Raw genomic sequence first — 25,945 nt, forward strand, 5'->3', positions numbered from 1 at the left:
CAACATGTGTTCAGTTTACACATGAGCTTTTCCGCTTTGACACGGTTGCGTTCAATAAAATGATTCACATATGGTGGATGTTTTGCTCTGTGATTCTCAGTGGAGCAAACAAATTCCAGCTGAATCTTTATAAATATTTATATTAGTTATGTTATTGGGTATGATCCATATATATCTGCCTAGAAGCTGTAATGCTTCCTTCATATGCTGTCAGAATGATTGTGGAGGATTTATGAAATGAGTGCATGTGAAGACCGAAGTGTTTGATTAAAGACTCATGGTGAAATCATAATTACGTTTTAATTGTGAATGTTGATGGAACAGCTTAGTTTTGTACATATTTTGAGTTCTATTGAGGAATAATAGTGATTGAGCTGCTTTATTAGACTTGTGTGACAAAACTACATTTCCCATAATCCTCTGCGGCAAAACTACAAATTCACAGATAATTAATCAATTATACACATAAAGTGTGTTATTCCTACATTTTATGCTCTAGCACTTCATTAGGATGTTAAAAAGATTGAAAGAAATATAGAATTTCTCATCACGTCCTTTTATTCCGATCAAAATCATTCCCATTAGGATCTGAAGGCAACATAGACCATGTCCCACTTCTCTGAATGTGTTTGTCAGGTGACACAAGAGTTGATTGGTAGCTTTAAGAAATCTTAATAAAAGGAAATATTCACTTTTTTACTTTTATATTACATTATGCAAATCCTCGTCCTAGAAAACCGTGTCCTAATTGGACGGAGAAACAAATGTAAGAAATTCAGATGTTTTCTCATCGTTCTCAGTTCAGCTTATCCCAGTGAATGCCGTGCCTGCGGGAGAATAATACATATATTTGATAAACATATTAATAAAGACGGAGAGCGGTTTACACTGGCGTCATCCGTTTGTCTTCTTTAGAAAATAAACCTGCGCTCGGAGCCGGAGGTGTGTGTGTGTTTTCATGAGCGATGAATCTGCAGTAAATGTGCAGCTCTGCGGGGATCTGAACTCACTCTGACCTCGATGAAACGACACATCAGAAGAACGTTAAGCCAGACCCTCCTCGTCCGCCGGATAAACTCGTTACTGACGATTCATAATTACAGATGTTTGCTTGCAGCCGTTCTGAGCAACATGTGCGCTGCTTATGAACTCTGATGCATCAGTGTGTGTGTGTGTGTGTGTGTGTGTGTGTGTGTGTGTGTGTGTGTGTGTGTGTGCGAGAGCAAGGCATTAACCTCGTTAACTAACCATCTTAAAGGGATAGTTCTCCCAAAAATGATAATTAGCCCATGATTTACTTGAGATTTACTCAAGTAAATCTCTGTCATCCTAGGTGTATATGACATTCTTCTTTCAGACGAATAGAATCGGAGTTATATTAATAATTGTCCTGGCTCTTCCCAAGCTTTATAATGGCAGTGAATGACTGTTACTGTTTTGAATTCCATAATATCATGAATAGATGCACTTTTATCATGGATAGATTAACTTTAATGATGATAGATGAACTTTTATGATGGATAGATGGACTTTTATCATGAATAGATGCACTTTTATGATGGATAGATGCACTTTTATAATAGATAGATGCACTTTTATCATGGATAGATGCCCTTTTATAATGGATAGATGCACTTTTATCATGGATAGATGCACTTTTATGATGGATAGATGCACTTTTATCATGGATAGATGCACTTTTATCATGGATAGATGCCCTTTTATGATGGATAGATGCACTTTTATAATAGATAGATGCACTTTTATCATGGATAGATGCCCTTTTATGATGGATAGATGCACTTTTATCATGGATAGATGCACTTTTTTGATGGATAGATGCACTTTTATGATGGATAGATGCACTTTTATCATGGATAGATGCACTTTTATCATGGATAGATGCCCTTTTATGATGGATAGATGCACTTTTATCATGGATAGATCCCCTTTTATGATGGATAGATGCACTTTTATGATGGATAGATGAACTTTTATGGTGGATAGATGCACTTTTATCTTGGATAGATGCACTTTTATGATGGATAGATGCACTTTTATCATGGATAGATGCACTTTTATCATGGATAGATGCACTTTTATGATGGATAGATTCACTTTTACCATGGACAGATGCACTTTTATGTTGGATAGATGCACTTTCATGATGATAGATGCACTTTTATGATGGATAGATGCACTTTTATGATGATAGATGCACTTTTATCATGGATAGATGCACTTTTATGATGGATAGATCCACTTTTATGATGGATAGATGCACTTTTATCATGGATAGATGCACTTTTATCATGGATAGATGCACTTTTATGATGGATAGATGCACTTTTATGATGGATAGATGCACTTTTATGATGGATAGATGCACTTTTATCTTGGATAGATGCACTTTTATGATGGATAGATGCACTTTTATGATGGATAGATGCACTTTTATGATGGATAGATGCACTTTTATGATGGATAGATGCCCTTTAATGATGGATAGATTAACTTTTATGATGGATAGATGCACTTTTATCTTGGATAGATGCACTTTTATGATGGATAGATGCACTTTTATGATGGATAGATGCACTTTTATCTTGGATAGATGCACTTTTATGATGGATAGATGCACTTTTATGATGGATAGATGCACTTTTATGATGGATAGATGCACTTTTATGATGATAGATGCACTTTTATGATGGATAGATGCACTTTAATGATGGATAGATTAACTTTTATGATGGATAGATGCACTTTTATCTTGGATAGATGCACTTTTATGATGGATAGATGCACTTTTATGATGGATAGATGCACTTTTATGATGGATAGATGCACTTTTATCTTGGATAGATGCACTTTTATGATGGATAGATGCACTTTTATGATGGATAGATGCACTTTTATGATGGATAGATGCACTTTTATGATGATAGATGCACTTTTATGATGGATAGATGCACTTTTATGATGGATAGATGCACTTTTATCTTGGATAGATGCACTTTTATGATGGATAGATGCACTTTTATGATGGATAGATGCACTTTTATCATGGATAGATGCACTTTTATCATGGATAGATGCACTTTTATGATGGATAGATTCACTTTTACCATGGACAGATGCACTTTTATGTTGGATAGATGCACTTTTATGATGGACAGATGCACTTTTATCATGGATAGATGCACTTTAATGATGGATAGATGCACTTTTATGATGGATAGATGCACTTTTATGATGGATAGATGCACTTTTATGATGGATAGATGCACTTTTATGATGGATAGATGCACTTTTATGATGGATAGATGCACTTTAATGATGGATAGATTAACTTTTATGATGGATAGATGCACTTTTATCTTGGATAGATGCACTTTTATGATGGATAGATGCACTTTTATGATGGATAGATGCACTTTTATCATGGATAGATGCACTTTTATGATGGATAGATGCACTTTTATGATGGATAGATTAACTTTTATCATGGATAAATGCACTTTTATCAGGGACAGATGCACTTTTATCATGGATAGATGCACTTTTATCATGGATAGATGCACTTTTATGATGGACAGATGCACTTTTATCTTGGATAGATGCACTTTTATGATGGATAGATGCACTTTTATGATGGATAGATGCACTTTTATGATGGATAGATGCACTTTTATCATGGATAGATGCACTTTTATCATGGATAGATGCACTTTTATGATGGATAGATTCACTTTTACCATGGACAGATGCACTTTTATGTTGGATAGATGCACTTTTATGATGGACAGATGCACTTTTATCATGGATAGATGCACTTTAATGATGGATAGATGCACTTTTATGATGGATAGATGCACTTTTATCATGGATAGATGCACTTTTATCATGGATAGATGCACTTTTATGATGATAGATGCACTTTTATCATGGATAGATGCACTTTTATGATGGATAGATGCACTTTTATGATGGATAGATTAACTTTTATCATGGATAAATGCACTTTTATCAGGGACAGATGCACTTTTATCATGGATAGATGCACTTTTATCATGGATAGATGCACTTTTATGATGGACAGATGCACTTTTATCATGGATAGATGCACTTTTATCATGGATAGATGCACTTTTATGATGGATAGATGCACTTTTATGATGGATAGATGCATTTTTATCATGGATAGATGCACTTTTATTGACATTCACTGCCATTATAAAACTTGGAAAAGCCAGGACATTTTTTAATATAACTCTTATTGTATTCGTCTGTAAGAAGAAGAATTTTTGGGTGAACTATCCCTATAATGATGGATAATGAGGTTGTTCTCGTCAGATTGGCCCTCGTGTTCTCGCCACGACCCAAACTCCCAGCGGAAAACGAGCTTCCAGATGCGGACACATATGGGACGCCACAAACATTAAAACCGCATCCCAATCTGCATTCTTTAACTGCGCACTAAAGTGTGTGCTTGTGATGGGAAACTGCACACTTCAGCATAATTAATAAGACACTTCGCCAGTTTTGGGACATACTGTTATTTTGTAAAAGTTCATCTTCCACAGTTTCGAGCATCTTTTCAGATGTTTGCACACACAAATTCAATTATAAATGCAAAATTACTGGGGGGAAATCTGGCATACATTCGTGCATATATATATAATTATTTATAATATAATATATATATGCATATAATTTGGGGCACATTGAATTTGAATTGAATTTGAAAAGTTTATTTGAACAATAAGACAAATTAAAAAACAACAATCAAACGATACAAGTCGATATGTACAAAAAAAAGAAGAAAAAATAAACAAAAAATAAAAGAAGAAAAAAATAAATAAATAAATACGTCATTGTTCAAAAAGGAGTGGGAAGAAGCTAGCGCTTATTCAATCCCACCCCCTTGCCACACACAATTAACTACCTTGTATGATATTACAATATCTATGAATTAATAAATAATAGTAGTAAATAGTATAACAATAACAGTTACACCATTAATAGACTATCAATTTAATAATAATGTATTTAATAATAATGATATTTTTAAACATCAATATCATACAAATTTCAATAACTAATCATTATCACTACCATTACCACAATAACTATAATTAGTATAATAACAATGATAACAATGATGACAACAATAATCAGTGAAAATCACAACCCCTCATTCTTATATCTTTCAAAGACCGTATTCTTATATGATGATTTAAAAGAATGTATATTAGGAGATTGCCTGTGTTCGTCCTTCATCCCATTCCAGAGTTTTACCCCACATACAGACACACAAAAACTCTTCCTGGTGGTTCTAACCAGATGCATTTTAAATTTTGTGTTCCCCCGTAAATTATAACCCCCGTCTCTCTGGCTGAAAAGATTTTGGATGTTGAGTGGTAGTAAATTCTTGCTAACTTTGAACATGATCAGTGCTGTGTAATATTGAACTAGGTCCTGAAGTTTAAGTAATTTTGATTGTAAAAACAGAAAATTTGTATGATCCAAATACCCAACTTTGTGTATAACACGGACTGCCCTTTTTTGCAATACTGATAGTGAGTATAGTGAATTTTTATAATTGTTTCCCCAGATTTCTATGCAATAGATGAAGTATGGAAGAACTAATGAGCAATACAAAATATGAAGTGAATTGTAATCTAAAAATTGCTTTATTTTATTTATAATTCCAACGTTCTTGGCGACTTTGTTTTGTATGTGTCTGATATGGGGCTTCCAACTGAGTTTATTGTCTATTATCACACCCAATACCTTAATTTCCTTTACATTTTCAATTATTATGTTATCAATTTTAATATATTCATTATCCTTATAATTACCAAATGTTATTACCTTAGTTTTCTCTATATTCAGTGATAATTTATTACTATCCATCCATTTTTTAACTTTGTTTAATTCATTATTTATAGTATCAATTACTTCACTATACTCATTACCAGAATAAAGTATATTAGTATCATCAGCAAATAATGTTAACTTTAGCAGTTTAGAAACTAGAAATATATCATTTATATATATGTTAAATAATTTTGGACCCAAAATCGACCCCTGGGGGACCCCACAAGCAACCTCCATACACTCAGACTTATAATCACCCATTTCGACAAACTGTTTTCTCCCAGATAGATAACTGGTAATCCAGTCCAGTGCCACTCCCCTAACACCATACCGCTGCAGTTTATTAATTAGTATTGAATGGTTTATTGTATCAAATGCTTTTTTTAAATCTATAAATACACCAACTGCATATTTACCTTGATCTAATGCATTTATTATTTCCTCCTTTACTTCCATTAATGCGAGTGATGTCGTACTCTTTGCTCTGAATCCGTATTGACTCTGGTTAAGTATTTGATGTTTATTGAGGAAGTCTTCCAGTCTGCTGTTAAAAAGTTTTTCCAGGATTTTTGAAAACTGTGAGAGGAGTGACACTGGTCTGTAGTTTGTATATAAGTGTTTGTTCCCTTGCTTAAATAATGGAATCACTTTTGCTGTTTTCATATTTTGTGGAAATGAGCCGGTTTGTAACGATAAATTACAAATATATGTTAATGGTTTTGAAATGTTGTCGATAACTCTTTTAACCAATGCCATATCAATATCATCACAGTCGGTAGAGAATTTATTATTACAATTTCTAACAATTGTCTTAACCTCCAACTCATCTACTGCCGAAAGAAAGATTGAATGAGAGTTGTTCTTAATCGGTGTTCCAATCATAGTATCTCTTCCTTGATCTGAAATCCTTGCTGCCAACTCTGGTCCCACATTCACAAAAGATTGATTCATTCTGTTAACTACGTTGTTCATATCATAATTATTATCCTGGTTATCAATAAAATATTCTGGATATATAATTTTCATTGATCCAATATGACATTTTTACACACACACAATGCAAAATAACTGGAAAAATACTGTACATCTGACACAAATAATATGGCAATCATATATACACACATAATTATGTATTATATATTATATATGTATATATAATATTTTATATAGTATATACAGTATATAAAGTATATATTTACAGTATTGTGCATATGTAATTTTATTAAAATAGCTGAAAAATAAATGTTGCACGCGGAAATATTATAGTATGTCAATCATACATCTATAAAATTATATATAGTATAATATTGTGCATATATATACTTTGGGACACATTAATCCTAATCTTGCACACCGTAGAGTGGGAATACAAGGCAACAGGGAGTCGGGTCTGAGTTTCTTCTCTTCTGTTTCCCGTGGCGTCTCGGCTACTTCACAACCGTCTCGATTCATGCGTGTGTCTTTTCTAAACCAGATTCGCCTCACGGGGATTGAAGAGGTTTGCAAAACCAGACAGAGGAAGTAAAACATGTGTACAACATATGTGGACTGGTCTTATAGCCAGAAGCAGGTGAGGTGGTCCATCAACAGAACTTCCCTTCGCATTTAAAGCACTGATGGAAATGCGTGTGTTGTTTCCATCTCGGCTCAGATGAGAACTCTATACGCCACATGCTAACGTCCTGAATGCCGTCCTGCTCCACTGGAAAAGCGCTCGCGATCAGGCCTCTACGGTTACAGATATTACCTGTGCATTAGGATTTATGGAAGGCAGCTGTTGCTCATATTCAGCAGGGCTTGTGGAACAGGAGCAGGTGAAGATCTGTGTTACACACACACACACACACACACGTGATGATATAAAGACAGGCTGCTGACGCTTTCTGTCATGGCTAACGCAGGTTTGCATGGGGAAAAGGGTCGCGGTGGACTTCCCAATTCCTAGCGGTCCTTTGGGAATAAAGGGAACGGGTTGAGAACGCATTTAGTCTGATGATGATCCAATGAAAAACTGAAGAACTAAATTCCTGATCTCAATCCTGATGGCTGGTATTGTTCATGGAGAAATATTATGATGAGACACTTTGATGATTTTATATATGTGTGTGTGTGTGAGCGTGTGTGTGTGTGTGTGAGCGTGTGTGTGTGTGTGTGTGTGTGTGTGTGTGTGAGCGTGTGTGTGTGTGTGTGTGTGTGTGTGTGTGTGTGTGTGTGTGTGTGAGCGTGTGTGTGTGTGTGTGTGTGTGTGTGTGTGTGTGAGCGTGTGTGTGTGTGTGTGTGTGTGCGTCCGTGCATATGTGAGTGTGTGAGTGTGTGCGAGTGTGTGTGTGTGTGTGTGTGTGTGTGCGCGTCCGTGCGTATGTGAGTGTGTGAGCGTGTGTGTGTGTGTGTGTGTGTGAGCGTGTGTGAGCCTGTGTGAGTGTGTGTGTGTGTGTGTGTGTGTGTGTGTGTGTGTGTGTGTGTGTGTGTGTGTGTGTGTGTGAGTGTGTGTACGTCTGTGCGTATGTGAGCGTGTGTGTGTGTGTGTGTGTGTTCTCTCAGAAAGCTGTTAAGCGTGGGCAATCACACCTGCAGGTCTTATCAGAAAGAATCTCTATTCTCTCCATCTCTCGGGTAATGATCAGCCGTCAGACGGGTCTTCACTGAGTGTGTGTGTGTGTGTGTGTGTGTGTGTGTGTGAGCCGATTTCACTGAGCTGTGTAATTGTCAGGGAAATAGACCAATCAAGAGGCCGTATGGAAGGCCACGTCTCTCCCGAGCAGAACGCGGAGTCAGAGAGAGAGAGCTGAGACGGCCAGAGCCGCTGCTGGGTTTATAATCAGCTTGTAATAAATGTTCTAAAGTTGGTTGATCCTCGTCTCTGATTACAGAGCGGCCTTTCCACCTCAAACTCTCTCTTAAACAGCTGGAGCCGAGCAAACACGTGTAATTATCTTAATTTGACAATTAGCCTGCCCTCCATTCCCAGTTTTTAATTACTCCCTTTCATATTAGCGGAGCATCAAGGACTTTCCCTGTGTTTTTGAGCTGCTGTTTTCCAGCAGAGGTCGTGGAGGTCGAGCGTCGTCTGCGAAACTTCCCTGCCACACAATGGGAAAATAACCCAGACAACGTATTAAAGGAATGTTCTGGGATCAATACAAGTTACAGCATCTGTGACATCCGGTCCATTACAGCAGAAAAGCATTTCCACTTTGTAAAAACAAACAAAAATTGCATTTCCAGTAATGCACTTACTGTGGAAGTCGATGGGGTTTGACATTTCACCGGGATACAAACTGTTTTGAAAGTATAGACATGATTTAACCTGATAAAATCTCCTAGAAGCATTGCCAGTTTTAACTTTACAGCTCTTTTTTTCTATTTAAATAATGAGTGCTTTAATAAAAATACTAATTTCTGCTTTAAATCCATTTTTCGCCCCATAGACTTCAATACAAGTGCATTTACTGTAAATGTGATTCAGGCTTGTTGCATAATTAGACTGAGCTTCACACACACACACACACACACACACACACACGACTGGAGACACACGCTGTTTGTGCCTGACTGCGTTTCTTCTGAACGACAGCAATAGAATTGAATTTAAAATAGATTTTGTAAAGTCCCGCTATTGCCGAGGGGTTCCTGGAAATCGGAAAATTAATGTGCGGACGATGCTATATCAATAACAAATATAAACCGATTAAAACCTCTCTAGACCTTACAGGGACATTCCTAATATGAATAATGTTCAGAATCCTGGGGGTTCAAAAGAAATATTGCAACTCTATTTTCTCTCCTCCGGGAAAAAAAAGTAATATTCGTTTTCAACAATATTTATTTTATTTCTGCAGTTCTTGGCATAATGTCTATAATAGAGCATCTAGCGAATATTTGTTTTGTAACCAATCGCACGGAGCTCGAGATGAGAGAAAGAGCTTGTGGTATTCATTTGTGTGTGTATTGAAATATTATTTGTAAAATTCAAAAGACCACAATCTACAATGTCTGTGAAATTATATTTTATGGATAAGAGCAGATATATAATACATATAATACATCTCTGTTGCATGCAAAACGATAATATGTACTGAATTATGTACTGAATTTTTTTTATTTATTTAAACTATGGCAGTGAACATTTACCATGGTATTTATGTAACATGGTAAACGTTGTAATAATATGCATTTTAATGCTATCATACACATTAGTTTAATGATCTTTGAAATGCATACACGGAATTATACATTAATCACTTTTCAGCCTTGAATTTTAATATCTTGACATATAAAATGTAAATATTTGAGCAAAATAAAGATAAGAGTAGATGCTCTATCCTCATAATAAATCTCTGTTGCATTTTCCCCTGAATGCAAAAAGATAGTATTATGGTACTGAATGATTATTCATTCAGTACCGCAATATTAACAATTGCATTTACAGTAATGCATTTTATTTACAGGAATGCATTACAGTAACAGCAGAATCTGAAAAAAAAAATGTGCTGATTATGATCAATTATGATTCACATTTACAGCAATGCATTTATAATTGTGTTAGAAATTAAGGAGGATTTAAAGCAGAAATGTGCAGTTTGCATTTTTTCAAAGCATTAATTATTATTATATACACACACACACACCATGGTTTTAACATTGTGCATGCAAAAAAAGCATGGCTTCCATACACTTAAGTTATATGATCTTTTAAATGCATTGAAGCAGTTATTCATTAATCACTTTTCAGCCTTTAATATTAATTTCTTGCCATATAAAATGTATTTATTATAGTTGAAATGAAAGAAAACTCCATTGCTGAGCGATGCGATGTTTGACGCTGTGAGACACTCGCTGTTCGGTGTGTCGTGTTGAGAAACTGCGGTGTGTGTTAATGTACACCTCCAGATCGTCTCAGAACATTAGCGGCTCCTGCAGGGCGAGAGAGGGGACGCTAATGAAGCGTGCTTTAATCCAGAACAGGATTATTAACTTTGTTAATTGAGTTGACGGGATGCACGGACGCAGACTGAAACGAGGAGATGCATCCCAGTGTTTTCTGCGTGCGCTGGGAACATTGGTTTTGTTGTTGAACAGATTTGGCCTTGACCGCTGCAAGAAGCACACGGGAGACTTCAGAGAACACATGAATGTCCACAGCATCGGCATTCACTGCATGCTTTTAGCTCTGATTTAAGGGGAAAGATAGAATAGTTTCAGGAGGACAAATTCAAGCATGGAGAATTAAACGTTTCCACTGGACATTTCTCAAACTGATCCTCTGAAAAGTGGCTGTACGAACAAAAGTTTGAATCATTCGTTCAAAGTTTAGAATATAAAGTCGAGTGTATTTACAGGTGATGCGCGAACGCAAGGGGTCAGCGACCCAAAGATAGAAATAGTGTCACTTTGACAAACATTGGTTTAGAGTCAGTCAGAGGTCATTATCTTTAACGCTTACCGGTGTTGATTTTCACATACTTCGCCATGTTTGAGAACCAAATAAGGGCACATGTTGTGCATTTCAACGGTGAGATGAAGCCAGATTTGCTTGTCATCCATAAACACATCAGGCATGCTTTTGGACATGTTAGTCTCTTTTGTGATTAATGAGATCATTTCTCGTGTTGCACACTGGAGTTGTTTCAAAACATTTGGCATAGACGTCACAGAACAGTTTAGAAGCACATCTCAGAAAAATGCATCGTTTACACTTTGTTTTAAGGTGACATAGTTACATATTTATTCCTTTAATAAGTACTAAGTTATATTAATAACTACATCTACTTACTATAGAGTTACCGTAAGGGTTAGGGTGATTATACATAATTTACTGTTATTACTACATGTAGTAACGTGTAATTACGTTCATTCATCTAATCTCAACCCAAGGTTATTTTTGTTAACTAAAACTACAACTAAAAGCATTTTCATTAGTTGAGACAAAATAAACGTTAACTGAAATAAAATAATATATACAAAATTTGAAGTACTAAAATAAAACAAAAAACAGTTTTAAACAACAATAAAACAGAAATAAAATAAAATAAAATATTAGAAAAATTATTTTCATTTTCATTTATTTAACTTGAATTAGGCCTACTAAAATAATTTAAACTAAGTAACCTAAAACTAATAATTATTATTTATTTTTTTACATATTTTACATACACAGCTGAAACAAAATAAATGCAATCTTAAATAAAATATAAAAAATGCCAAAGTAACATTGTCATTTTCATTTAGTTAAATTTGAAATACTATAACAACTAAAACTAATAAATTATATAGATATATATTTTGTAAAAACACTATTGAACTATTGAACAAAAACACACAATAAAATCACTAAACTTTAACTAAAATTAAAAGCTAAACTTACAATCTAATTCAAAATATCAACAAAAACTATAATAGTAGTATAATAATACTAAAATAACCACTCTGAGCAGTTTATGAGCACAGTCTCATCTTAACTCCAATCATTTCAACAAAAATAATCCATGCATCAGTCCTGACGCCCAATTGAGTTAAGTCTGTGTTTGTGTTGTTAATGTGTGATGTGTTTTTAAGCATTTAATGTATCTATGTCACCGGTGTCAAAGAGAAATTTCCACTCAGTGACAAACAGAACTGACAATAAAGTTCAACTCAACTCAACTCAACTCAACTCAACTCAACTCAACTCATCGCTGTGAAAGAAAAAGCGAATATTTCTCAGGGGAGTGTGTAATTTGCGGGTGAGACGGGTGGGACATGTCCCCACCACTTTTTAAAACATCTTGCGGCACAGATGTTCCAATACAAATAAATAAAACATCTCTAGTTAACTACACTGTAAAAAAATATGATCAATAAGTTATGACAACATATGTTTTTACATTGCTTTAACTAATCAACTTTTCAACTTTTTTAAAGTTTACACAAGATTCAACTTATTTTTTTAAGTGATTTCATTCAATGTAATTTAAGTTGAAATGACTTAAACATCAAAGTTAATTGCACTTAAAAAGGCAGCAACTTTGAGCGTTTGATGAGGAACAAAAAAAAACACGATACGAGTGCGGATTAGAACCCGGAGCCTCAGACACGCTTCGCAAAAGTTCCACCACTTGACCATGAAAGTACACAAGCAAAACTACGCGGATCTATGGATTTATTCACGTCAAAATTCTCAGCATTAACAATATTAATATTAGTAGCTCTCATTTAACAACAGATTAAACCCATTATTTAAATTGGATGGACATCGTAATGTTATTTTTTCCCTGAATTGTACATTTCCCTTATTGTACATATATCTGACCTCCCCACCACACACACACACACACACACACACACACACACACACACACACCTGTCCCACCCACTTTTTAAAACACAGTTCTGCCACTGGTTCTAACTCGTTTGTCTGTGTGTGTCCTGCAGGTTTCAGCGTGGAGATTATCACATCGACGTGTGTATAAACGACTACCTGGACGTGTACTGTCCACACTACGAGGACTCGATCCCCGAGGAGCGAGCCGAGCGCTACGTGCTCTACATGGTGAACTACGACGGCTACAGCACGTGCGACCACACCGCCAAGGGCTTCAAGCGCTGGGAGTGCAACCGGCCTCACTCGCCCAACGGCCCGCTCAAGTTCTCCGAGAAGTTCCAGCTCTTCACGCCGTTCTCGCTGGGCTTCGAGTTCAGGCCGGGCCGCGAGTATTACTACATATGTGAGTGTGACGTCACAGCACACGACTGAACACGATAGGCTGCTTCATAATCTCAAATCTGGCAAAAACGACTTTTAACATTAATAGGTTTCACACATTACACTGTAAAAAAAAAAAATCCATTACATTTACGGAAAAAAAACTGGTTACCAGAAATTTCCCGTAAAAAATACAGTAGCAACATTTTAGGTTGTACAGACTTAACTTAAAATTTACAGTAATAAACCGTATTTCATTATCTGATATAATATTAATTTACCGACCTATTCAAGTATTAATATCTGTTTTGTACCATTATAATACTCTGACAACCACCAATCACAGTGGTGATGAGAGTCACATGATTAATCAAAGCTCATCACAAGTAGTTCTTCCACAAGAAAGTTAATACTTAAATATAGAAGCTGCACAGTGTCATTCACACACACACTAAACACCATCATGGTAACACACATGAAAATTTAAAAATACAATAAACAACATTAAATGTAACAGAAAACCCTAATGTACACAACTGATTAGAAAAAAACTAAGAAAACTATGACAAAACATAGTTATTTCAACAAAAATACATCAAATGTGAAGTGTCACGCAGGGAATTGTGGGAATGTCAATTTACGTTTTTATCACTGTAAATTATACAATGACTTGTTTGTTTTTACTTCCAAAAGCTGTAAATTAAACGGTATGTTACAGTAAAATTACATTAAATGTACCATTCGATCTATCACAGTTATTTACCGTATATAGTAAGAAAACTTTCTGTTAACAAATTAACAGTTTTTCACTGTAGCATTTTTACAGTATTTTACTGTTAAAATCACAATAATAACAAAAAACATGAGAACATATGATTTTTAAAATCATTTTATTTAATGGCTGCACTCCAAAACAAAATTATGTTTACATATGTCTTGTTTTCCAGCAAAAATATATAAACATTCATAAATCAAGGTACATTTACTGGAGAAACACAAAGACCTCTTGAGATTTGAAGTCTTGTTCAACCTTCTGGTTGGAGTTTTTTCCACATAGCAGCAAAATCGACTTAAAATACTTTTTTTGTCGTACATATAAGTGTTATACTGTAACTGTAACAAAACTGTAAACTTTGATTTGAGTACGCCCACAATAACAACAAAACTCGATAAAAAAAGCATAAACTTAATCAGATTCATCTGCTGGAAAATTATCTAAATGAAGTGAGAAGAACAAAGATCTGCCAATGGAGTCAGAAAAACAATCTCATTTTCACTTTGAATTAAGATTATTTTTCTGACTCCATTGGCAGATATTTTTACACGATTGGTAAAAATAATAAATCCTGCTGTCATGAGGTTATGTTTGCATCTTTAAGTACAGAGAATAACAGCTTGGATTTCTGTAGTTTTAACTAGAAAAGGAAGGTTGTCTTTGTCTTGTTTTATTTATATAGCACTGCTAAAAACAACCGAGGTTGACCGAAGTGCTTTACATAAAAATCTAACATAAATCTAACAAATCTAACATCACATACACCAGACTGAATGTTGGTCTAAATGTTGGCTTTGTCTGATTGTATTATGTTTGTTGCTGGTCAATTTGACTCGAATTGATTTTTGAGTTGTCAGAAATACTTGTTAACCTATAATCTTTTTTCTTCATAACTTGTGACCTTTTCGCATTTCGGATGATAGAAATGCATGCAACGTTTCGACACTCTCATGTGTTGTGGTATGTGGGTACAAAGTTTATGATTATGATATTTTTGGTCCATTTTGGCCCATATATTTGAATGGTTAACCCTTGTATTTCACCCTTTATCCATTTAACCAGTGTATTAAGTTCAGATTCTAGGTATTATTTTTGTATTATATGGACCCTAATTGGATTGACTAAAAAACTAAACAAAAAAAAAAAAAAAACGATAAAAACACTCAACAAAATGACAAAACCTTCAATTAAAGTGAAACCAGATTTTTTTTTTTTTTTTTATTCAAAATAGTAACAAAATGAATAATAGTATATTATCTCTGAGTGTTTATGAGCAGGAAATTATTTTGTATCTTTAAGTACAGAGAATAACAGCTTGGAATTTTGTAGTTTTGACTAGAAAAGGAAATGTTGGCTTTGTCTGAATTGTTGCTGGTCAGTTTCACCCGAATTGATTTTTGAGTTGTCAGATATACGAGTTAACCTATAATTGTTTCTTGATAATTTGTGACCTTTTCACAAATGCATGTAAAGTTTCGACACTGTGGTTGTGGTATGTGGGTGTAAAATTTATGATTATGATATTTGTGGTTCAATTTGCCCCACATATTTCATGGTTAACCAGCTTGGCGTTTAGTAGTTTTAACTAGAAAAGGAAAGTGAAAATTTCGCTTTGTCTGAAACTATCATGTTGCGGGTCGTTTTGACCCGAATCGACTTTTGAGCTGTCAAATATTGATGATTAATCTATTATTTTGTTTACTTGATATTTTGTGACTTTTTCTTAATGCGGATCATGAACGTTCATGCAAAGTTTATACACTCCGACGTGTTGTGGAATGTGCGTATAGAATTTATTTTGTGAAATATGATGTTTGCGGGTCAATTTGGCCCACACCATTTTCATAATTGATGAACTTTGCAAAATTGACACAGTTATTGACCTGAACTGAATCAACATTGAACTGAATTGATCACATTCTGGGTATGATTGTTATGGTGCAGGTTAAATTGACAATAACTGGATTTTAGCATTTTTACCAAAATATATTACTAAAGAAATCTGGAAAAAAACAACCTTTAACATTAATAGTTTTCACACATTACAATAACAAAATACATAAGAACATATGATTTTTAAAACTGTATGACTATTTTTTTAGTCATATTTTTATTCTATTTTATTCTACTTTTTAGTCTATTTTTCTTCCTCAGTTTTTCTGTCTTGTTTTCCAGCACAAATAAATAAACATTCATAAATCAAAGCACATTTACTTTTTTGTCATACAGACAAGTGATATACATCATTTGAAACATCATAAAGTCTACTTTTATTGCCGTACGCTCTCAATAACAACAAAACTCTATAAACTAAGCATCAATCTTCATCTGCTGAAAAAATGAAGTGAGTTTGTGCTTAAAAGAAAAACAAATATCTGCCAATGAATCAGAAAAATAATCTCATTTTTACTTTGAATTAAGATCATTTTTCTGCCCCCACTGGCAAATATTTTCACTTAACTTAGATTTTTCAGAAAACAAGACTCAAATCAAGATTAATGACTTAAATAGCTAAATTCCATAAGATATGCAATTTAAAACCATTTTTGCAGTGTATTTAAAAAAAAAAGTTTTTTTGGAAAATATTTGGAAATTCTTTACTTATTCTGAAAGTCAAACAGCAAAAGCAACACTAAGATACAAATGTACACCATCAACACATTGTAAATCTCTTGGGATAAAAGCATCTGCCAAATGCATAAATGCGCATACAGACACCCAGAGGTGAAATGCACCCTTTTTCTTTCTTTTTTCAAACGTGGCTTCATGCAAGCTTTTAAAATGACAGTTTTAAAGTTTGTTATGAGGGTTCGTGGATCAGAGAGATGTTTGCTTTGTTCAAGCACACAATATGAGGTCATGCTAAACAGTAATAAGATGAAATACTCAGAGACCAGAAATACCTGTCAACCCAGGTGTGTTTCACATCGAGTTTGATATGTTTAGGCCTGCATGTTGTTCAATTTCAAGCAGTTTCAACAGCCGTAATATAACTTTATTTCCCTCACTGTGTGTCAGTGACAAGGCCGTTTGTACATTATAAGAAAATGCAATTTCTCTTGTTGAGATTCATTTTCAAAGACAGCATAAAACATCCAGGGAGGACAGAAATCAATATGAATCAATATTTTATTTTATTTTTTAAAGAAAGTGCAATTTGAGTGTTTCGCTGAAGGACACCTGTCCACAAGGTGAGATGAAAAAAAAGGCAAAGCTCATTAGTTTTCCCTCATAACGTTCCTGCAGGACCTTCACATCGTCACCGTGCTCCGAGGCCTTCTCACATCGAGAGCCGTCATTATGTGCTTGACTAGCCGGTGCTGCTGAGAACGTGAAAATCATAGAGCATATCGTTCTTCTCACGAGTCCATCATCCTCCCTCTCGGTCCAAAGCGAACATCTGTGAAATGCGTTTGCCCTCTCTGACTGATTGTGCGTCTCACTCCACGGATCCGTCTGTCCCGCGCTCCAGTCTCCACATCTTGCCAGCTTTTGTCTCTCTGGTGAACAGCGTAATTAATATACATCATGACAGTCATGTTGAGCGTAATTCCAAACAGAAAGTCAAAGCTGGAGTTGAAGTGTGAAGCGTCCCGCTTTTAGTTGCCATGTTTCACAATGACTTCAGACGCTGTTATTGTCTGTATTAAGAAAGGTGATTTCACAATGCCGGCAGTTAAAGATGTCAGCTTTCTCTGGCAGGAATATTTAAGCAAATGTTCAATTAAAACCTCCTTTCCAGTTCATCCATCAAGCTTTCATTTAGACTATAATGGAAACTGTCCAATTTCATTGTAATAGTGTTTTATATCAAGCTGACATCCACATTATTGTGCATTTAATAGTTATATTATTCAACAGATTGATTGTGATTACATTCACTGAATGATCAATTGGTCACTTTTTTACTTGACCTTTAAGGTCAGAGAAAAAAAGATTTTAAAACCTGCAGGTAGACGTAAAAAAGTATCTTTCTCCATTGATGGCCATTCAAAAATTATGTTGCAAGCAACACAGAAATATAATTTTTATTTATTTATTTATATATTTATTTTATTTTATCTGGCTGCGTAAAAGCCTCTTTCTCCATTGACAGCCATTAAAAAATTAAATGTTGCAAGCAACATAGAATATAATATAGAATATAATATAATATTACAATTATAAATAATATTGTTAATATGTTGCCAGTGTTTGATTTATTTATTTATTTATTATTAAAAAAAAAATATTCATTTATTTTTTAGGCTCAAGGCTCATCGAATTTTGAAATTAATTTGATTGGTTTGGGACTAATAGCTAGTCACGTCAATAATGATGTCAAGACACATTTATTTCTATAGCCCTTCAAAGCAGCTTCACACTAATAAAATAGTAAATTAACAGTGAACAGTGTCATTATTCAGTTCAATAACTGTGTCAATGTTGCAAAGTTCATCAATTATGAAGCGCCATGTTGATGGACACTCCAAGAGAAATGAATAACAAATACATTTCATGCAGTCACGAAAAGTATAAAAACTAGTTCACTGAAATTAAGTTGGATTATTTTCCAGTATTTCTGTTTGCTGTGTATTTGTATGTCTATTAGAGTGTCGGTCAATCACAGCTCACTAGTTTAATCTTGAATGTCTGTGTTCATGGACTGTTGTTGAGTGAATAATCGCACGCGCTCTTCAGAAAACAGAAGATCATTATGGTTCAGGTTCAGTGTCATTCCCGAAGCTTTCAGATGGTGCTTTTCCGTCTCTGGAGATGGTGACATTTCTCTGAATCAGTCGTAAAGGTGCTGCTGATAACGGCTCGGAAGAAATGTTATCGGCTCTCTGTGATTACGGCCATTTCTCTCAAACAGTGACTGACATTATCACATCAGACGTCACGACTCTAATCGCATCAGTTCAAAGAGGACTTTTAGTGGTTCTCCAACTGAATTATAGTCTTGTGAAGTGGGCATACGCAGCCAAAATTTTATTACTTTGAGTTTTGTTGTTGTTTTCCAGCACAAATATCTAAACATTCTTAAATCAGGATACATTTACTGGAGAGGAAACATGACTGAAGATATGATCAAAATTAAGTGAGTTTGTGCTTAAAACAAGAACAATATCTGCCAATGGAGTCAGAAAAAAAAATGGAGTCAGCTTTGTTTTAAAGCTCCAATATGTAGGAATTTTGTAATAAAATTTCCAAAAATAACTTGCACAGTGTGATATATTTCCTCCAGTTGTGTACTTACAATATCTCAAAAGTCTCCAAAGATTTTTTATTTCAGAGAAATTCCGATTTTAAATAACTGGCCGTCCCGGAAAAGAAATGTCGCGCCTCAGTGACGCAATATCCCTTTTTTCCGGTGTGGACCATGTGATAGGATATTCCACCACACCGGATTTTTTTTTTTTTTTTTTTTTACAACAACTTTATTGAGTTTTTTTTTCTTATCACAATAAACAATAAAGACGTCTGACAAAGAATAAAAAAAGAATAAAATAAAAAATATGACCCACCACACCGGAATATCGCATGGTCAAATGCGGAAGTGGTGGTTAAAGCGTTATAGCCATAGACTGTATGGTTATAGCTGTTATGGATCACGAACTCTTTGGTGAGTATGGAAGTGCCAACAAAACGAAAGCGTCCATATTCGGATACACTCAGACTGTGTGACAAACGGAGGAATAAAACCCAGATAAATATCGGCCAGGCGTTTTCGAGATGGAGAGAGCTGCGCGTCAATCTTGGACTTGACCGAGACTCTGGTCTCGCGAGTGTATTGATAGACAGGTAAGACATGCAACTGTCAATAATAGCACTTATAGTTATAAACAAAGTTATATTGCTCTTTGTACTTTGGTAAGGCTTTTTATCACGTGTGGTGACCGAGCTTATGGCAGTACAATTAAATACAATCGGATATGATGTTAAAAAAATATATTTAGTCATTACTTGCAAATGTTCGTTCAAATTTACTTTTAGATATTGGTTTGAACACGTTACACAACACGGCATTAACCATAAAAACGTAAAACTGGACAAAATTAACCAAACAAATCATTTGACAAATAGCTGTATGTTGTAATGGGATAATAGCATAACATTTCACGTTCCTTGCAGTTCATTAATTATGATGAAATAAAATAATACGATCAGACATACAGGTAATACAAAAACGAATAAATTACCTCATCCGTGATCATGATTCATTAATTCCATGTAGATATATCGCTAGATGGTGAAAACGCATTAAAAAAAACGACATCTCCCATCGTCACCTCCTTCATAGCGTCATCAAGCTTCGCCTTTGTTATTGTTGAAACTGCGCCCTCTTGTGGTCAAATACCAAAGTCGCATACTGGAGCTTTAAGCAAAAACTCACTTTATTTTTCTTTAAACAAGACTTAAGATCTGAAATAGTTTTACTTCACCAGTAAATGTATCCTGATTTATGAATGTTTAGATATTTGTAGTGGAAAACTAGACAGAAATACTAAAAAAAAAAAAAAAAAAATTGTAGTGTACCTGTAGTGTCAAAAAAAAGACCATTTGACTGACTTGTAAAGACATTAATCCCAGTATTTTTTGATTGCATGTGGCATTTAGTGGGTATATGATTATAAACAAGATATATACACATTAAAAATAGATTTTTGAATCGAACAATGAGTAGAACTAAATTGTGGGCTTAAATACAACAAACTGAACAAGAAACAGGTGCGCAAAACAATCAGTAACCATGACAACAAATAATGAACGAGAACTCGGGCAAACAGGAACAGGAAAAAAACAAACTAAAACACTATGAAACTAAACATAACCCTCAACTGTATACTAGACTAGCACTTTCTGAGTGGAAATGAAGTGCTAATGCAAATTGTTTTCAGTGTATGATTAAAAGCAGTTCCTCCAGAGGTTTGTGGATTTAATGTGGATGGAAATGAAAGCAGCCTGTGTGTGTTTGAGGTGCCAGTAATGTCAGCGTGTGTGTAATACAGTCGGCAAACAAAGATAACATCAAACGCTCCTATAATGTATTTCCACACACAAAAACGAGCTCGCTGTGACAGAAGTGGGCCAGCGTTAATCAGAGTTGCTTTACGAATGCGCCTGTGATTTACACCAGTCAGAGATTTGTTGTGTGATCACATGACGAATTTGTCTGCCAGCATTAGAGTTTATTGGAAATGTGGATGTACAGACGAATTGCTGCTTGTGAGATAAAAAAGCCCCCGTCATGTGTGTTCTTTCAGCGGGGTCAGAGGTCAGCTGGAGCTCTTGTGTTCTTCTGCTGTTATCCACTCGAGCAGGTTAATCGAGACATGAGGTTGAATCAAACCGAGGATGTAATTCATCATGCTTTTGTCCTGTCAGCTCTCTTGGCGTTCAAACAGTAAGGGAAGGATTTCTCATCTCGGACACTGCAAATATTACTTTCTTCCTCAGTGTTTCTGTCTTTTCCAGCACAAACATCTAAACATTATTAAATCCAGATGCATTTTCTGGAGAAGCAAAATGGCATATGTAAAGGGTCGTCCACACCAAGAATGATAACTATAACAATAACTATATAAGCATCCACAATTTTTTTCAGTTTATTGTAAGTGCGCCAGTTTTGTAGCCTGTCGCTTTAAATGCTCGAGCTCTTTAAAGCAGGATGGATTCTGATTGGCTGTCAGTGTTTTTAATATTCATAAGCTGTATTGTTTCTCTGTGTCGTTATCGTTATAGTTGTGCTGTGGACTCTGCTATTCTTTTACATTTAGAATTTTTTTTTTTTTTAAAAAGGGCGCAAAACGAAAGTAACTTTGTGGGCGGGTCTCGCAAATCTAAAATGTGTTGGTCTGAAGTCGCTTCATTAGTCATAGGTGTGGTTTGGGCGTAACGTGAAATAAACCAATCAGAGCCTCATCTCACATTCCCTTTAAGAGCAGGCGCGCTTGTTCCATGGCGGGTTGCTATTATAACGGCGGATTTGCCAGGAGCGGATTTCACAGCCGAGGAGACCGACGTTCTCGTCAGGGCCGTAAAACACAGAGAAGTGACATTGGGGATGGAGAAACACACCCAGATTAGCTTCGGTTAAACAGGCGTATGATAATTTGGGTAAATGTGTAAGCTAGATTTATGACTATATTTCACATCTTCATGGACACAACAATGATTTCCCTTGTGTGGAATATTTTTCCTTGTAATAATGTATGGTTTTCTAAAAATGAGAACTGCTACTTCTGTGTAGATGAGAGAAGCAAAGTGTGTGTGCGTTGTGCACACGCTACATTATGGCCAAGCATGCACCCTTAAAATAGCATCTGAACGCGCCGCTGACTTTAGACGAGGTTTGTCCTGGTCAGTGGAGGAATTGTTTTTTGAAACTGCAAAATAGCACCAGGGAACGTTTGCGCCGGATCACGCCTCCTCTTTGCCCTGAACCGCCCCCGGGAGCGCAAGTTCATTCCCTAGTTAACCGACGTGCGTCTGTGGAGGGAAAAGTCCGCTGTGCGCGGGTGCAGAATAGGAATGATACATGCGTCGCTGTACAGAGTCAATTGCGCTGGGTGCAAGATAGGGCCCTATGTCTTTATTGTTATAGTTATCTTCCATGGTGTGAACTGTGAACGAGTCTTGTTTTCTGAAAAATTTATTAAAATTAAGCTCATTTATGCTTTAAACAAGAACAAATATCTGTTAATGGGGTCAGAAAAATAATCTTGATTTCACTTTCAATTAAGTTTGTTTTTCTCCATTGGCAGATATTTGTTCTTCTTTAAAGCACAAATTCACCTGATATATTTTCCAGTCTTAATATCTCATGTACAGCGGGGGAAATAAGTATTGAACCAAGAGCCAACACCAAGTTGTATGGTGTTTTTAGGGTAATGTGCACTGCCATTTCTCCTCCAAATATGGTGTGTATTATGGCATCCAAACAATTCAATTTTGCTCTCATGTGACCACACTAAATTCTCCCAGTATTTCCCTGGCTTTTCCAAATGTTGTGCAGCAAACTTTAAACGAGCTTCAACATGCTTTTTTTTTCTTCAGTAATGGAGTCTTGCGTGGTGAGCGTGCATACAGGCCATGGCGGTGGAGTGCATTGCTTACTGTTTTCTTTGAGAACACAGTACCTGCTATCTGCAGGTCTTTTTGAAGCTCTCCACAAGTGGTCCTTGGCTCTTGGACAACTCTTCTGATTATTCTTTTCACTCAGAAATCTTGCGAGGAGCACTGGTCGAGGCAAATTTATGGTGAAATGATTGTCTTTCCACTTCTGTATTACGGCCCCAAAAGTGCTCACTGGACCATTCAGAAGCTTAGAATGGCGCCTATAACCAATGCCATCATTATGTGTTGGAACAATTAGGTTGCGAAGGTCTTGAGACAGCTCTTTGCTTTTACCCATCATGAGATGTGTCTTGTGTGACACCTTGGCAATGAGACCTTTTTGTAGGCCATCCGTTGGGACTGAACCAGCTGTTATTAATTTGCACGGACAGCGGGCTGGACTGCTTTTTAATTACTGTAAGTTTTCAGCAGTTGTCTTGGCTTTCCATGCCTTTTTGCGCCTCCCTTTCTTCACGTGTTCAATACTTTTTCCCTGTGTCATTTCACATTATTACACATAACTTAATTTCTGAGCTTATTTGTTTTGGTTTCTTTGTATGTACTGATTCCTTGGGTTGTTATCAACATCTGGTGAAAATTTCATGTCAATAGCACCTTTGGAAATATATTTACTGAGAAAAATGATGACGTGTTCAATACTTATTTCCCCCGCTGTATCTTGATTTATGAATGTTTAGATATTTGTGCTGGAAAACGAGACAGAAACACTGAGGAAGAACATCACAAGCGTTGTTTCTCTTGAAAGAGACGGTGAAAATGGGAAATGCAGGAAGTTCTTTAGTGATGTTCACATCTGAAATCTATTGAGCTGAATACAGTATGAGCTGTGTGAGTGTGTCTCTCTCAGGTCAAAGGTCAGGGCATGGGTCAGCTGACCCCCCACTGCGAAACGCTTGAGACAGCATCTTTTTCTAATATTGTGAATTTAAGGATGGATTTTAATCTCTCAGGGTCTCCAAATCCAATATTACACGAGAGATTCAGTGGATGAGAGGAGAATGAATCACGTTTTGTGTCTGACGCGAGTGGAATTGGAAAATCTGGATGTGGTTTGGAGTCTCGGGAAAAGCGCGGGGGGTTTATGATCTCACGTACGCTTATTAAATCAGGGTTTACCTTCCCTGTGACCGTCCATCGACTGCAGCAGTTTTGATAGATGCTGTAAGTGATGCGGTCGGTGCCTTTCAGGATTAAATGTTATATTCCTGACTTTAAAACATTAATCAGGATGCTGAATTGGAATTTAAATTTGAATGCAAATGGAAATTGTTCAATTAAAATGGAACCAAACTCGACATAAACAAATTCAACTGAAACTGTTGTGTCAGTTTAAATTAATGAAACTGTTTAAAAGTGAATATATTATAATGAAAAATAGATTGTTATATACACTATTTTTTCTAAAAGAGCAAGGATGAATAAATTGACCAAAAGTGATTTATAATGTTACAAAAGACTCTTTTTAAAATAAAAGCTGAAAATGTCTATTCATCAAAAGAATCCTGAAAAATTAAACGTATCACAGTTTCCACAAAAATATGAACACTGATAATAATCATAAATGTTTCTTGATCATCAGATCATCATATTAGAGTGATTTCTGAAGGATCATGTGACACTGAAGACTGGAGTAATGATGCTGAACATTCAGCTTTGATCACAGGAATAAATTACACTTTACTATATATATATTCACATAGAAAACAGATATTTCACATTATAATAATATTTCACTGTTTTTACTGTATTTTTTCAAATAAATTTCAACGTCCACTTCAACATTTTGTATGCTGCGGCCATTTCAATTTAGACTCACACATTCTTAAATTCTGTATTTTGCCTGACCCTGGCTGTCATGTTAACGATGATCAGTTTAATGGCGTTTCATGACTTGAGTTTATTATATTTCTGTGCATGAGCTTTAGTGTCTCACTGTCCTCTCCTGCGCTTCATCTGTTCTCCTGCAGTGTGAAGGAGCACCATCACCATCATCATGCCTTTGATAAATGGAACCTTTTCCTTCTCTTTGTTTTGTTCCGTCTGATCCTCTGGGTCGCAACACTTCCCGACTTCCCGCCGTTTTCCTCTTCCTGTGTGTGTGTGTGTGTGTGTGTGTGACTGTAACATTCGGTGGCAAACGGCCTGGACCTGCCAGACAGCATGTTACACTTACTGAGAGACACTGCCAAAGACCGTCTGTGAGCAGATCATCCTCTCTCTCTCTCTCTCTCTCGTCTCTCTCTCATCTCTCTCCTCTCCTCTCTCTCTCTCTCTCCTCTCTCTCTCTCATCTCTCTCTCTCTCTCTCTCTCTCTCTCTCTCTCTCTCCTCTCTCTCTCTCTCTCTCTCTCTCTCTCTCTCTCTCTCTCTCTCTCTCTCTCTCTCTCTCCTCTCTCTCCATCTCTCTCTCTCTCTCTCTCTCTCTCTCTCTCTCTCTCTCTCTCTCTCTCTCTCTCTCTCTCTCTCTCTCTCTCTCTCTCTCTCTCT

General features: G+C 35.8%; 1 protein-coding gene across 2 annotated transcripts in view; it reads left to right on the forward strand.

The window, feature by feature from the left end:
• Positions 1-25,945, forward strand: part of efna5b (ephrin-A5b) — a 123,677-nt gene that overhangs the window by 84,238 nt on the left and 13,494 nt on the right. For both annotated transcript variants that reach the window (XM_081349509.1, XM_081349510.1), the window contains exon 2: positions 13,294-13,586. In XM_081349509.1, the coding sequence (XP_081205635.1) occupies positions 13,294-13,586 (293 nt within the window). The remainder of the gene's footprint in view (positions 1-13,293; positions 13,587-25,945) is intronic.

This window comes from Scardinius erythrophthalmus, assembly GCF_964197995.2.
Source record: "Scardinius erythrophthalmus genome assembly, chromosome: 20".
Classification (NCBI taxonomy): Eukaryota; Metazoa; Chordata; class Actinopteri; order Cypriniformes; family Leuciscidae; genus Scardinius; species Scardinius erythrophthalmus.